At 43.5% G+C, this 15,146-nt stretch overlaps 1 protein-coding gene across 2 annotated transcripts in view; it reads left to right on the forward strand.

The window, feature by feature from the left end:
- The window catches only part of ITGB7 (integrin subunit beta 7), a 108,278-nt gene extending 98,614 nt beyond the window's left edge, over positions 1-9,664 (forward strand). For both annotated transcript variants that reach the window (XM_083169604.1, XM_083169605.1), the window contains exon 16: positions 9,421-9,664. In XM_083169604.1, the coding sequence (XP_083025730.1) occupies positions 9,421-9,501 (81 nt within the window). In that variant the 3' untranslated portion in view covers positions 9,502-9,664. The remainder of the gene's footprint in view (positions 1-9,420) is intronic.
- Positions 9,665-15,146: the final 5,482 nt, after the last annotated feature.

Here is a 15,146-nt window from a genome sequence, read left to right on the forward strand (position 1 = left end):
CCATACTGTCATGCATAAACCTATGCACTTGTGGCAGGTATGTATACACCTAGGTAGTTCTATTGGAGATGGAATCTTACCCATAGCACCCAATCAGATTCTACTTCTTATTTATTTACCATCTTCTAGAAGATAATAGATAGAATCAGGATGATAGAATAACTGTCTGTGCTTATATATTAATAATTTTGCCGGTTGACATGAAAGAATCCAAATTATAATTGATTATGACAAAAAAAATGTTTTTGACCGGTCAAGAAATGGCTACATATCACATACTAGGTGATTCATCGCGCCCTCCGGGCGCTCTTCACACCGTTGTGAGGGGCTTCGCCCCATCAGAAGTAGAACGGAATCTGCTGCGCTATATGAGCCACTGTAACGGAATCTGCTGCGCTATATAAGACACTGTAACGGAATCTGCTGCGCTATATGAGCCACTGTAACGGAATGTGCTGCGCTATATAAGACGCTGTAATGGAATCTGCTGCGCTATATAGGACGCTGTAACGGAATCTGCTGCGCTATATGAGCCACTGTAACGGAATCTGCTGCGCTATATAAGACACTGTAACGGAATCTGCTGCGCTATATGAGCCACTGTAACGGAATGTGCTGCGCTATATGAGCCACTGTAACGGAATTTGCTGCGCTATATAAGACACTGTAACGGAATGTGCTGCGCTATATGAGCCACTGTAACGGAATGTGCTGCGCTATATAAGACGCTGTAATGGAATCTGCTGCGCTATATAGGACGCTGTAACGGAATCTGCTGCGCTATATAGGACGCTGTAACAGAATCTGCTGCGCTATATAAGACGCTGTAACGGAATCTGCTGGGCTATATAAGACGCGCGCTATATAAGACACTGTAACAGAATCTGCTGCGCTATATAAGACGCTGTAACAGAATCTGCTGCACTATATAAGACGCTGTAACAGAATCTGCTGCGCTATATAAGACACTGTAACGGAATCTGCTGCGCTATATAATACACTGTAACGGAATCTGCTGCGCTATATAAGACGCTGTAACGGAATCTGCTGCGCTATATAAGACACATATAAGAGAGATTCACCCCCCCATAAATCCCCCAAACCCCATGATTATTCCCACTTTAGTAAAAAACTAAAATCCAACTTGAGAAGAGCAGGGTGGCAGCAGAAACCTGAGAGATCCCCCCCCCCCCCCCCCACCAAAACCCCACCCCACCAAAACCCCAGACTCCATGATAATTACCTTAATTCTTTATTTAAAAAAAACCCCCGAAAAAGTCTACCTTAAGGAGCACAGCACAGATATTGTCTGTAGAGGCAGGGAGGAGTCTTCTTCCTTATTACTGCTGCTCAGCGCTGGCCGGGAGCCAGCCCGAGCAGGAGCAGCAGCAGCAGCAGCTTGATTAGGGACTGGACTGGAGGCGAGCAGTGACTCACGTGACGTCACCCCTTCACGTCGCGGCGGCAGGCCAGGACCAGGTGAGCAGGGCAGCCGCCGGGCAGTGCAGCCGCCGGCGCACGCTGCCCTGCGTATGTGAAATGAAGAATTGCAGGGCAGCAGGACTTCACGTCATGTGCGGAGGGGGGGGCGGCGCCCTGCGCCCCAACTGCGCCCGGAGCGGGTGCTCCGGTGCCTCCGCCCTCCCTACGCCTCTTGCTGCAGGTGTAAGGCAGAAGGGGGGCGGGTGAAATGTCCGGTGGGACGCCGCGCGTGTGTAGGCAGTACGGGACCAGGTGAGCAGGGCAGCCGCCGGGCAGTGCAGCCGCCGGCGCACGCTGCCCTGCGTGTGTGAAATGAAGAATTGCAGGGCAGCAGGACTTCACCTCATGTGCGGAGGGGGGGCGGCGCCCTGCGCCCGGAGCGGGTGCTCCGGTGCCTCCGCCCTCCCTACGCCTCTTGCTGCAGGTGTGAGGCAGAAGGGGGGCGGGTGAAATGTCCGGTGGGACGCCGCGCGTGTGTAGATGCCTGGGGATGAGTGTGTTAGGGGAGGGGTTGTGGGTGGTGAGCAGGCGTGGATGGAGTTAGTGGGCAGGCATGGGGAGTGGTGTGCGAGGAGGGGTGTGTGCTTGTGGAGAACAGTAGGACAGAGGTGCCTTGCTTTTGCAGTGTGGCTGACGGTGGATGGGCCTGTCAATCACCCGTGAAACCCCGCCCACCGTTTGCCACACTGCTTGACTGACAGATCTGGCTAAATATATAAGAGATAATTAAAAAAAAAATCAAATAAACACATATTAAATGAAATAAAATGAAATTATATCAAATAGATAAATTGAAAGGTAGATCTTTAAAAAAAAAAAACAGAATCAATTTGAAAAGGTAGGTCCTCCAGTAACCTACATTAATCAGTGTAGGAAATATGATTCAATATAATCCGATAGGTCAGTTTATTCCGTGATATGCACAGTTTCAATGTAGTGAGCACTTTACCCATTTGTGAGTCTGGTGACAGGGCACCAATAACTGATTCAGTATGGGGAAGAGGGTATTGGGATTGTTAACCTGTGCACCAGTACCACATGTAGTTTGAAGTACAATAATATGATATATATGATGATCCACTATTTTTATATATCAAGTGCCTCTGCACTAGTAGACGCTGTGGAGGTGCTCCACTGAGAGTAATATGTGATGCAAACAGTAGAAAAGAAAAGTACTCTCTTTTTTTGGGGGCACGCTTTGATTTTAAAACTTAACGTTTAATTATAAATTCATTAAGAAAGTTAATTCAATGACATGACAGGACGAACACACATTAAACATATAAATTACTGAGAACTCTATTTTATGGGAGTTCTATGATAATTGTGAATTGGTCTTGGTCAGAAAATTTATTTACCAATCTAGAAAAGAGTTCTGATTGGGAGCTGCCAATCACACAATTATACGTTGCCATGACGACGTGCCTCAGAGAAATGCACGTCGTCACGGCGCGTCACAGGGGAATCACAGAGCGCGTCCATCACAGATGGGTGATCGCCTCATAACCGAGGCGCTAAACGATCGCGCCAGAGGTTACTACCATAGGAGCCTAGGTGCTCCTTGGAAGCCGCACGGAGGCAGCCTGGCACGTTACGCGTTGCCTTGACGATGCGCCTCATACAGACGCACGTCATAACAGCGCGCCATGCCAGGATTACACATCTGACAGCCGCACGGAGAAAGCCATGCATGTTACGCGTTGCCCTGACAACGCGCCTTATACTGACGCACGTCATAACAGCGCGCCATATCGGGAGTATAGATCACCGGAAACATACGCCATCTCACTAAGTGTACTTTCCCCTCTCTCTGTCACTGGATACAGTACTATACCAGTTATGCTGTCAGGGTATAAGGGAGACTAAGAAAATATAGGTTTGTACTGGCGCTGGTTGTTTGGAACAAGAAAAACAATATTGGACGGTAGGTGTGTAATTAATAATAAATTTTACTAAAATATATAATAAAAACAACAAATAATCAATACATACATATACAAATTCACATTAATGCAATTTTTAAAAAAGGACTAATGGTGAGTGGGCTCAGTCTCATCCACCAATGGGTGGTAAATAGAAAAAAAAATATATATATTTTAAAAAGTCAAATAGCAGCTGTTGGGGTATATTATATTGTATTATATTACCATCCTTGGTTCTCCTTGCATTTTGAACGGGAATTTTTGTAATCCAAGGATTTGTGCTGGACCAAGATTTTTCCAGTGCTCTGTATTGCCACTAGCACAGTTCCCCTTATGTGTGGCTCACCGTATTATCCGAATTCAGGGACCAAGCTAAATCCCACAGCCTCAGCATTGGAAGGATTAGGTGAAAAAAGGTGCCAACTTGTAGGGAAAGATGAATCGGTCCACTGGATGGATGGTACCCCGTCTGCTCAGTATAAGCTCAACGCGTTTCTCCGGTATATTTGGGTGTCCGGCTTCCTCAGGAGCAAGTGCTAACTGTCTCAACAGTAGCTGTTTTTATACCACTCTGGGGAGCTAATTAGTCCTCTCACCTGTGTGAGTACCGCCCTTTGTTTGTAATCATACTATACTTGTATATCAAAAACATTCTTACATTACACAAAAATATCTTATATTATTATAAAAGGAGGCAGTCCTATATTTACCATGAAAAATCATAAAATTCAAAGTGACAAGAACAATCAGATTGTGTGTGTTCACAGAAAAGACAATTACGTTTCAGTCTTCCTCTATTATGGTTGGCTGAATGGAGTCACATGACTCTCGCTGGTCAGGTACGTGTTGGGGCTTCTAACATTTAGTCAGAGACAAAAGATTGTGCATATGATATTACCTGTGCCAGTTACGGAACTGTGGGGGAGTCAGCCGTCCGTCACCGATTGCCGGTATCAGTGAGTGGAACGGCAATTGGTACCTCCAATCATTTATAATGTTTTTCAACTATATGTTGAAAAACATTATAAATGATTGGAGGTACCAATTGGTTCAAATATAAATGTGCAATCCCGAACGTTGCTAGGCAACGTTAGAGACGCTGGCAGCGTCCTGGCCAAAACAGTATTTAGGCACCTCCCCTCCCCTTTGGTGACGTGGACTCCATCTGCCAGTACTGTGAGGCCAGATACGTTGATGCGCCTTTCTTGTGACTGAATACACGTTCTTGCTGCGTGCTATGCAGCGGTACGTGATGACGTCACACGGGTACTATCTCCCTTACCCGACACGCTTCCGGGTCACGTGATGATGCCACGTGACCGGAGAGCGTTGCCGGGCAACAGGTGAGACGCTGGCTCCGGACTACGTGGGGAAGCAGCCGTTCCACTCACTGATACCGGCAATCGGTGACGGACGGCTGACTCCCCCACAGTTCCGTAACTGGCACAGGTAATATCATATGCACAATCTTTTGTCTCTGACTAAATGTTAGAAGCCCCAACACGTACCTGACCAGCGAGAGTCATGTGACTCCATTCAGCCAACCATAATAGAGGAAGACTGAAACGTAATTGTCTTTTCTGTGAACACACAATCTGATTGTTCTTGTCACTTTGAATTTTATGATTTTTCATGGTAAATATAGGACTGCCTCCTTTTATAATAATATAAGATATTTTTGTGTAATGTAAGAATGTTTTTGATATACAAGTATAGTATGATTACAAACAAAGGGCGGTACTCACACAGGTGAGAGGACTAATTAGCTTCCCAGAGTGGTATAAAAACAGCTACTGTTGAGACAGTTAGCACTTGCTCCTGAGGAAGCCGGACACCCAAATATACCGGAGAAACGCGTTGAGCTTATACTGAGCAGACGGGGTACCATCCATCCAGTGGACCGATTCATCTTTCCCTACAAGTTGGCACCTTTTTTCACCTAATCCTTCCAATGCTGAGGCTGTGGGATTTAGCTTGGTCCCTGAATTCGGATAATACGGTGAGCCACACATAAGGGGAACTGTGCTAGTGGCAATACAGAGCACTGGAAAAATCTTGGTCCAGCACAAATCCTTGGATTACAAAAATTCCCGTTCAAAATGCAAGGAGAACCAAGGATGGTAATATAATACAATATAATATACCCCAACAGCTGCTATTTGACTTTTTAAAATATATATATTTTTTTCTATTTACCACCCATTGGTGGATGAGACTGAGCCCACTCACCATTAGTCCTTTTTTAAAAATTGCATTAATGTGAATTTGTATATGTATGTATTGATTATTTGTTGTTTTTATTATATATTTTAGTAAAATTTATTATTAATTACACACCTACCGTCCAATATTGTTTTTCTTGTTCCAAACAACCAGCGCCAGTACAAACCTATATTTTCTTTTCCTTCATACATTTGGGGCTGACTACCCCTAGTCCCGGCTGCTGTTAATTGCGCACCACACACAACCCCTCTTTTCTTTATAAGGGAGACTACACCAGCTCAAACGAGTAGCTGTGCCCAATTAAACTATGTGACGGGGCTTTCCAAACAAACCTCATCAATAACCAGGTAACAGACACACCCACCCTATGTCATCATGACACACCCACCATCCCATTGGCTGATCACAAGACAAAAACCCAGCACTTGCCAGACAGGTTTAGGATACTGAGGAAGCGGGACCTCCGCGAAACAGCTGTCTATCCCACACCTAGCTTACACCTCTAACCATTGGGGAGGTACCAGACTCCTCACCTTCGCTTCCAGGCCTTGAGAAAGGAGATCCTGAGATTCTTTTTCCGCAGACTGACACTCTTTCTGGTTGCAACCCGGCAGGAATTAGAGTGGTGGTAAGACCCCTACTAAGGGGCTGACTTCAATAGAAGTATATATCTTTTTTGATTACTATCCACTTTATATGCCTACCCGCATAATATGCCATGTATCAAAATTAAGCTTTGGAAATTATACTATAAAACCCAGTGATTCACTGATACATATTATCTGTGACTTTTCTGCTGAAAAAATCTCTAGGAACAGCTTTGAAGATAAATTACCTATATAAAGGAATTTAGATATTATTGTTTATTCGTTTGAGAGAGAGATCATTGAAAATCATCCCTTAGACTATTGATTTATTGTGCAAACCAAAGGAATTCATATAGCTGAAAATTGACGTATATATGCACATAATTCAGTGGAATTCAGATATTATTTGCTTTTCCTTTTGAGAGAGATTATTGTAAGTCATTTCTTAGACTATTGATTTATCGTGCAAACTTAAGGAATCCATGCAGCTGAAAATTGATGTATGTATGCATATTAATTAGCAGAATAAATGTGACGTTTAGAAAAAACCTCTTTTTCTTCGACACATTTTTTCAACTTAGTGAAATCTCTTTCTACTTTTTGCTCATTGTTTCTTCCTCTTATCTGTGGGGACTTTTTCAAGTTACACTCAAAGGTAAAGTGCACCGCTCATCGCCCACCAATACTGAAAAGCAAGTGGGAGAAAGCAGCGTGCACATATGCCCAAGAGTGCAACCAATCTGTTCTCAAATCTGCACACCTTCAGGGCAGAAACCTCATTGATTGAGGGTAGACCTCTCTGCAAGGGCATTGCCAACCAGGGAGTCACCCACTCTAACATTGAGATACTTCATACCCTTATTTTTTCACACCCAAATCTGCAACTGTCACACGGATAGACCCGCTCAATTGTAAGGACTGGTTGAGCCAGCCCGGTTAGAGCAATCAGCAGCAGTCACCGTGGTAACAAACAAACTGCAGGGGTGTACTGACACTAGTTTGCCTTACTCTTTTCTTCTCACAATATATATACTCACAATGGGCTGTATAGAAAAAACTCTCTCAGCAAAAACTGTTTGATTTTTGAATCCTATTTTAGTAGAAGGGACTCTCGCCCTTATCCTTTCCAAATAATAGCAAGAGAATAGGCCTGATAAAGCATCTATAAACCAACAATTATAGGTGTATTTTTAGTAAAAATATTCGCGGTCCACTTCATATACTGTGGTACCTCCTTTTTGTGTGATTGGCAGCTCCCAATCAGAACTCTTTTCTAGATTGGTAAATAAATTTTCTGACCAAGACCAATTCACAATTATCATAGAACTCCCATAAAATAGAGTTCTCAGTAATTTATATGTTTAATGTGTGTTCGTCCTGTCATGTCATTGAATTAACTTTCTTAATGTATTTATAATTAAACGTTAAGTTTTAAAATCAAAGCGTGCCCCCAAAAAAAGAGAGTACTTTTCTTTTCTACTGTTTGCACCAATAACTGATGTGGAGTCCATCTGTAAAGTGACTTCAAAGGATTGAGCAGTTGTTGGCCAAGGAGAAGGAGGCGTTTCTATGTGGTGCCGGGATGGTCAGAAGATTTCCCCAACACTGAGCGCCATAATCCTTCGGTCCAAAAGGTTGTCAGTCAGCAATACCGCAGCAAAAGGAAGAAGAAAAAGCAGCGCTAAACAGTTGTTAATGTTAGGAATATGTAAGCAATTGGATGGTCTTCACAAAATTTAATAGCAAGATATAGCATAAATAAAAACACAATATAAAACCATAATATCGGTCAGTAATAAGCCAAATGTCCACCCACACTCCCAATGATGGAAAAATGATGGAGGGATCCTTTCCTATTAGGAGAAGTAATTTAAAGATGAATAGTTACCGCCCCTAGGTATTCTCGGCAGGATGTAAATATCCCTTCAGTGTCCACGTGGTCAGCCCTTGCTGGAAATAATAACCAATGTCCACTGGAGTTTGTGATGGAGGGAATTATGGAACAGTGTCCCTTACTCCAGAATGCATGACCTTTGGGGTGGTGTCAGTTCTGTAGTTGCGAATACTGCAGTTCCTTGAGTATCCTGCAGGGTTGGTTCGAACTGTGTTTCCAAAAGATCGGGGTGGAGGGTGGGTGTAGCAGCAATCCCTCCCGGTAGTACCGCAGTGTTCACAGCTGTTCTGGACTCTCCCTCCAAGAGCAGTGTAGCAGCAACAAAGTAACAGAGAGAGTGTGCTCCTGTGCAAAAACGATGTGGCGGCAGATGAATATCAGGTCTCTAACACATTTCCTTCCTAGTGGGTACTTTATCAAAGAGTCTAGTTAGACGCCTAAAGTTAGTCAGCCTCGTCTCGATCAACAGTGTCGGGAGTTAGACGCAAGCGGGAGATCGACGGACATGAGGTCGACAGTCACCATGAGTTTTTCATGTTTGTTCGGTGCCGAATGTCACAGGGTTCCCCATGGACACTGTATGTGTGCACAACGTCCCCTTGCATGGCTTGCTGCACTCGCCATACTTCGGACATGGTGTCTCGCTACGCTCAGCACACTGTTATAACATAGCTCTATGTCCACTTGGATAGTAAAGTACAAACCTAGTTGGGCTGCACCAATAAACATGAAAAACTCATGTCAACGTGGTGACTGTCGACCTCGTTTCCGTCGATCTACCTCTTGTGTCTAACTACCGTCACTGTCGATCTAGATGCCATCTACTAACTTTAGGCTTCTAATTAGACGCCTTTGTCCAAAATCCCATAACTGTCGGTCTAGAAAGCGGCGACCCAGCGACCGTATACGTAACCAGAGGTGCCACACCGGTAGATTTTAAGTGTAGTAGGTTTTGTACTAGAGCCTACTGTGCTTGACCTCTCCTGGGTAAATAGATAAATCTCACCAATGATATATATCCACATGTCGCTCACAGCATCCCATGTAGTAAGGGTTTGTGGAGATAGATTACAGAGGTGCCGTGTGTGTAGAAGCCTCAGTTATGCAGAGTCCCGGTTGCCCATGTAAGCTAGGGGCAGCACATCAGGGTTAGGAAAGTTCTGCAGGGGGAGGGCACAGTCCTAATTAGGTGTGGTCCACAGCAGAGTTAAAAGTGCTCTGATAATACAACAATCTCCGTTATACTCCCTTTGTGGCAATATGATACTTTTATCTTATAATATCATTTAATTTCTTTTTTTCCAAATTGCAGGCACAAAACCCACTGTATAAAAGTGCTACGACTACTGTGCTAAACCCAAACTTCCTCCAAGAGTTACCAGCATCTTCCTAATTGTAAATATGGTAGCAGAAGACAGTAACTATATAGAGGTGGCGCCGTCGTAGTTGTGTCACCAAGCATGCCCCTGTTTTTGTGGGCCAGGAGTGAATAAAGAAGAATCACAACAAATGATCTATGTAATGTTGTTTGTGGGAGTTTAAAAATGGCGGGCAGGGATGGGGGGGGGGGGGGGGGGGGCAGTTGAGTAACAGAACATTTATATAATTTGTATACTTTTTAACTGAGTAAAGCACTGCACTCAATTATTAAAGTCATTTGGTGTTATCCTGTGCTTCCTCCCAAAGCACCGCCTTTGATGTGACCACATTGCATGGCCTGCGGTATATGGTAACTTTAAGGAATGAACGTAGTCTATTGTTTGGCATTTAACGTTTATCGGTATGCAGATGATACCCAAATCTAGCTGTCCTCTCATGACTTGTCATCATCTGTTTTGGGATGCGTCACTGAATGCCTATCTGCCGTTTCATCTTGGATGTCATCTTACCACCTCAAACGGAATATTTCAAAAACAGAATTAATTATATTTTGACCGACACGATAATCAATCCTACCGGACAAGCTTGGTACATTGAACAATGCTTTGTGCCTCTCATTCAATCTCTCTTAAAATAAATATACAAGCATCTAAAAAAAACATATCCAAAACACGACCATACCTTACACAAGGCGCTGATCTCTTGCATTGATTATGCATGGATTCGTTTTATTGATCCATCATGAATTCCGGAACAGCCCACATAACCTTTATAACCCTTTTCTAATGACACCCAGCAAACATATCCTCACTTGTACATCCTCCTGACCCCTGGCCAATATTGCTTGGTCACTATCATACAGCCCACTATTTGCAATCTGGTGGACCATTATGCAATAGATGACCTTTTTCCTTGTGTATCAATGCCTACAGTATTTCCCTATAGTTTGTAAGCTTGGGAGCAGGGCCCTGCTACCAATCTGACGGACTGTAACTACCCAATTTTATTACTGTTTCCAATTGTAAAGCGCAATGGAAGAAACTGTAAATAAATAAATCTCCTTCCTTCTGAAATATCTTTTAGGAATAAGAAACCAAGTTTTATTCTAGTGCCTGTACTGTACCTTAACAATGATTGTCTTACGTAAAAATAAAAAAGCAAAGGTTGGCACACTTTTATTTCATGACATATATGTTAAAGTGATGATTTAATCTCTCATTCTACAGTACATCTACCTACAAGATGGTCAAAAATGTAGTCCTAAACAATACTTAATGGCCTATTTACTAAGGATTGCATATAAAATGCGATCTGGGCAGGATCTTACCGCCCATAATCGCATTGCAATATGTATCTTCTTGCAGACGTAGACGCAGGAGCTCCAAAAGGAGCCCATTCCTGCCATCTGCTCTGCAGGTTGGAGTGCGCATGCGTGGTTAGTGCTAACCGCACTGTCCGTCTGGCACGGAGTTGTGTAGCCCATAGGCTACGATGAACTACCGCCATCTTGGAATGGTGGTATCTGTGGAACTCGATATCCAGAATGCTTCTGATATTAATACATAGAAATCTACGGGGGTTGCAGCTGCAAGCAGCCCGAATATTTCTGACTAACCCCCCAAAAATGGGTGCTTCTGGGTAATTGTCCACACGTACTAAATGCTAAATGGGCCCCTTAGTGGTGTTATTATAAGGTTCTCGATTAAATGCAAATATAGCTAAACATCAGTTAAATAGTGCCACCCAGTGACCATATTATAAAATGACAGCATACCATCACCTGTATTAACACTGTATAACAGGATGCGGTCATTTGGTCTACAGCATGATGGTCGACAGTCATTAGATCGACATGGGAAATGGTCAACATGGGAAATGGTCAAAAGGTCATTAGTTCGACAGGTCATTAGTTCGACAGTGTCTAGGGCAACGGTTAAAAGGTCGACATGGGGTTTTTCACTGTTTTTTGAGCCAGCATGTGCCGACAGGCGGTATTTCATGCTCTACCATCCACTAGGGCGTGGTGGGAGAATAAAATAGTGTGCCGATGCATAGCGAGCGCAGCTAGTGGAGGCAGTGCACTTTAAACTGTGTCCATGTTGACTGTGTTGACATTCAGGTAAAAAAATCTATGTCGACCTTTTGATTGTCTACCTAGACATTGTAGAACTAACGACCTGTCGAACTAATGGCCTTTCGACCTATAACCATGTCGACCTGTCCCCATGTCGACATAATGGTGTCAACCTAATGACTGTCAAACATCATAAGGCGAAAATCGGTCTTTGGACTTTTTGGTTGTCAGAATCCCCATTTGAACAGCTCTAAGATCATCCACCCCTGGGTCCTCAGCTGAAAACTCTGTAGTTTATTACCATATTTGGGATACCACCACCTGCCTATTGGCCCTTCAGCTGTTGTTGAACTGCAAATCCCAGCATGCCCTGCTACAGTTATGCTATTTGGCCATACTAAAACTGTTGCAGGGCATGCTGGGATGTGTAGTCTAGCAAGAGCTGGAGGGTTGAAGGTTCCCCATCCCTGATGTAGAGGATTCAGTTTAAATTATAGAAGGATTTGGAAAATTCATCTAAAGATTTGTTGAGAATTATTTTATTTTCTTCCGAAGAGAAGCTCTATGGCCAAGCAGGTTTATTTTAATATAGCCTATTTCAGGTAATGACATATAGAGAACAGTCACAAAGGGTAGATGTTCCTTCAGCATTATTATCTAAGGCTACAGCACACCCTGTTCTGGATGGGGCCTCTTTCAAGGATAGACTGGAAATGAGCAAGTGTGCTGAAGTGCTAGTGCAGCATTAGGACCTAAAATGGCCTCAGCCTGGGTAGTGAAGGTTATGGAGAAGTGGATTGCTCTTTTATCAAAGAAGACAGCCGTAGTTCCCAGTTGTTGTCTATGGTAGAGTGCAGATCTGGTAGAAGTTGCTATAGATGCATCTTTGGTTTAGTAAAAGAGTTCATGTCTAGCTGTAGTAGACTAGACTAGGCAAGTGAGTCCATGAAGCAGTTATGTAGAGCAGCAACATGGTCCATACATTCACCAAATTTTAGATTTCATTATTTTTTGTCCAGAGACACTATTTTTTCACGTAAAGTGTTATGTTCATATAAAACTGAATGAGCCCTACCCTATGGGCAGCTTTTGCACATCCCATGGTAAATAAGTGTCCCCCAGATAAATGACAAGATTTTTTATGAAATCTTCTCTAAAGACATCTGGGAGACACTGATCCCTCCCTTGTTGGTTATGATTAGTGTGCAATCCTGCCCATCATTTCCCTAAAGGTCATTTAGTAGAGGGGGTTGGAGGAGGGGATCTTTATACTAAAAAAAAAAGCTCAAGCACCGGCTCCTCAACTCTCACTTATACCCCTTTTACAACAAAATCCCTGGTCGGACCCTGGTCTTTGAACACCGGAGTTTCCAGGATCGGACCCAGCTTCATACCCCATTTACACAGCACTGTGACCCAGGTCTGCTCCGTTTACACTGAACCTGGGTCAGCCATACTTTTCCCTATGGAGTTGACCCTGGGTTCCTCCTAGTGCAATACAATGCTAAACCTTATGTGGCTGGATTGTGTCAGCAGTTCCTACAAGATGAAGGCATTGATGCTATGGAATGGCCCGCCTGTTCCCTAGACCTGAATCCAATTGAGCACATCTGGGACATCATGTCTCGCTCCATCCACCAACGCCACGTGGCACCACAGACTATCCGGGAGTTGGCGGATGCTTTAGTCCAGGTCTGGGAGGAGATCCTTCAGTAGACCATCCCCCACCTCATCAGGAGCTTGCCCAGGCATTGTAGGGAGGACACACAGGCACATGGAGACCACATACACTACTGAGCCTCATTTTGACTTGTTTTAAGGACATTATATCGAAGTTGGATCAGCCTCTAGTGTGTTTTTCCACTTTAATTTTTAGGGGGACTCCAAATCCAGACCCCCATGGGTTAATAAATTTAATTTACATTGATAATTTTTAATTGTGTGATTTTTTTTTCCAGCACATTCAACTATGTAAAGAACCAAGGGGCAGATGTATGATCAGACGATATGGGGGAGAAGGGTATCAGCGCACATTATGTGCACCGATACCACTTCTCCCCCATGTATGACGGTGACAGCGTGCGGTAATGGACAGGGGCGCTGACCGTTCCGCCCGCCACGGCTTTTGGGTTCGACAGCAGCAGGCTGGCGAAGCCCTATCTAAACAGCAGGGACAGCGCTGCCCCTGCTGTTAGGTCTGGGCTGCGCTGGGGATCTCGTGTGAGCAGCGAGATCCCGCCCATGCCAAGTGCAGCCGGCCATGGGAAAGGAGACAGCGCAGCAGTGTAAACTGATGCGCTATCTCCAGGAGGGGACATCGCCGGAGGGGGGAGTTAACGCTCCCCCGCTTCGGCGGACAAGATGTTAATACATCTTGTCGGTCTCCCCTCCTGCTTCGCCTCGCTAATGAGGCAAAGCAGGAAGTATTATAGCAGTGCGATAAGCGCCGCTATAATATATCTGCCCTAAAGTATTTAATAAGAATATTTCATTCATTCAGATCTAGGATGTGTTATGTTTTGAGCAGTGTATATGCAGTTAGGGAAAAAAGGACAAAACACAGCGCCCAACATAATGTTGCCCGTACACTTGTGAGATCTTGGAAACAATCATGCGATTTTGATAAATTGCTATAAATTGCATGAATCGCCTGTGTCACCTGACACGATGCGAGGACGTGGAATCTCGTATCTCAAGATATTATGTGCTGCACATATTTATTACATCCCATGTGTGATCGCATGTGGTTTTTAAACACAGGCGATTTATCGCAATGCGATGTGCGATCTGTTAGTTTATATACCCCCAGATAGCCCATCCCTCATTCCATCACCCAATTTCAGGTCACAAGGGGCATGCGATTTATCGCATGATTGTATGCACATCTAATGTGGAAAAAAGCACTTTATATGCAATTTATCGCACGGGGAGCTTCAAGGGAAATCGCAGTGCAATATCACATTGCATGCATTTATTAATATCACATGGCATACTTATTTTATTTATAACGTCTTTTAAGAACATCCACTTGCTATCTAATGGTTAAACCCTACACATATTAAAAGAACAACAAATACACTGAACATGTATATATATATATATATATAAAAAAAACCTTTATTTAAATATTCTACATACACAGGCAGTAAGAAGCAAAAATAACATACAACAGACTGCACAGTGTGCTAAAACTACAAAACATCTACTCTAAAGATACTAAGAAAAAAAAAGAAAGTGAAAATAATCATAAAAAAGTATTAATACAGTAGTTACAATTAAAGCATTGGACTAGATCTCTTGAATACTCTTGGCTAGGTTCCGGAAGACCCATAACGAATTATACCACACAATAATAAACAAGCATATTTCTCTTTACCATATTTGTACTGTGTTGGGGGGTGTAATTAATATGTTGCTGTACAACTTATTTATTAAGCTACTAACACCATTATTACAGTAAAGGAGCCCATACACGCTCCATTCTGGGCGTCTGTTCTGTACTTTTAAAGTACACATCGTATCGCATTGTGCATGCAATGTGATGCGATACGATGTAAAGCTAGTACAAAAAGTATGTGCCGCAC

This window comes from Crinia signifera, chromosome 2 (genome assembly GCF_055691185.1).
Source record: "Crinia signifera chromosome 2, ASM5569118v1, whole genome shotgun sequence".
Classification (NCBI taxonomy): Eukaryota; Metazoa; Chordata; class Amphibia; order Anura; family Myobatrachidae; genus Crinia; species Crinia signifera.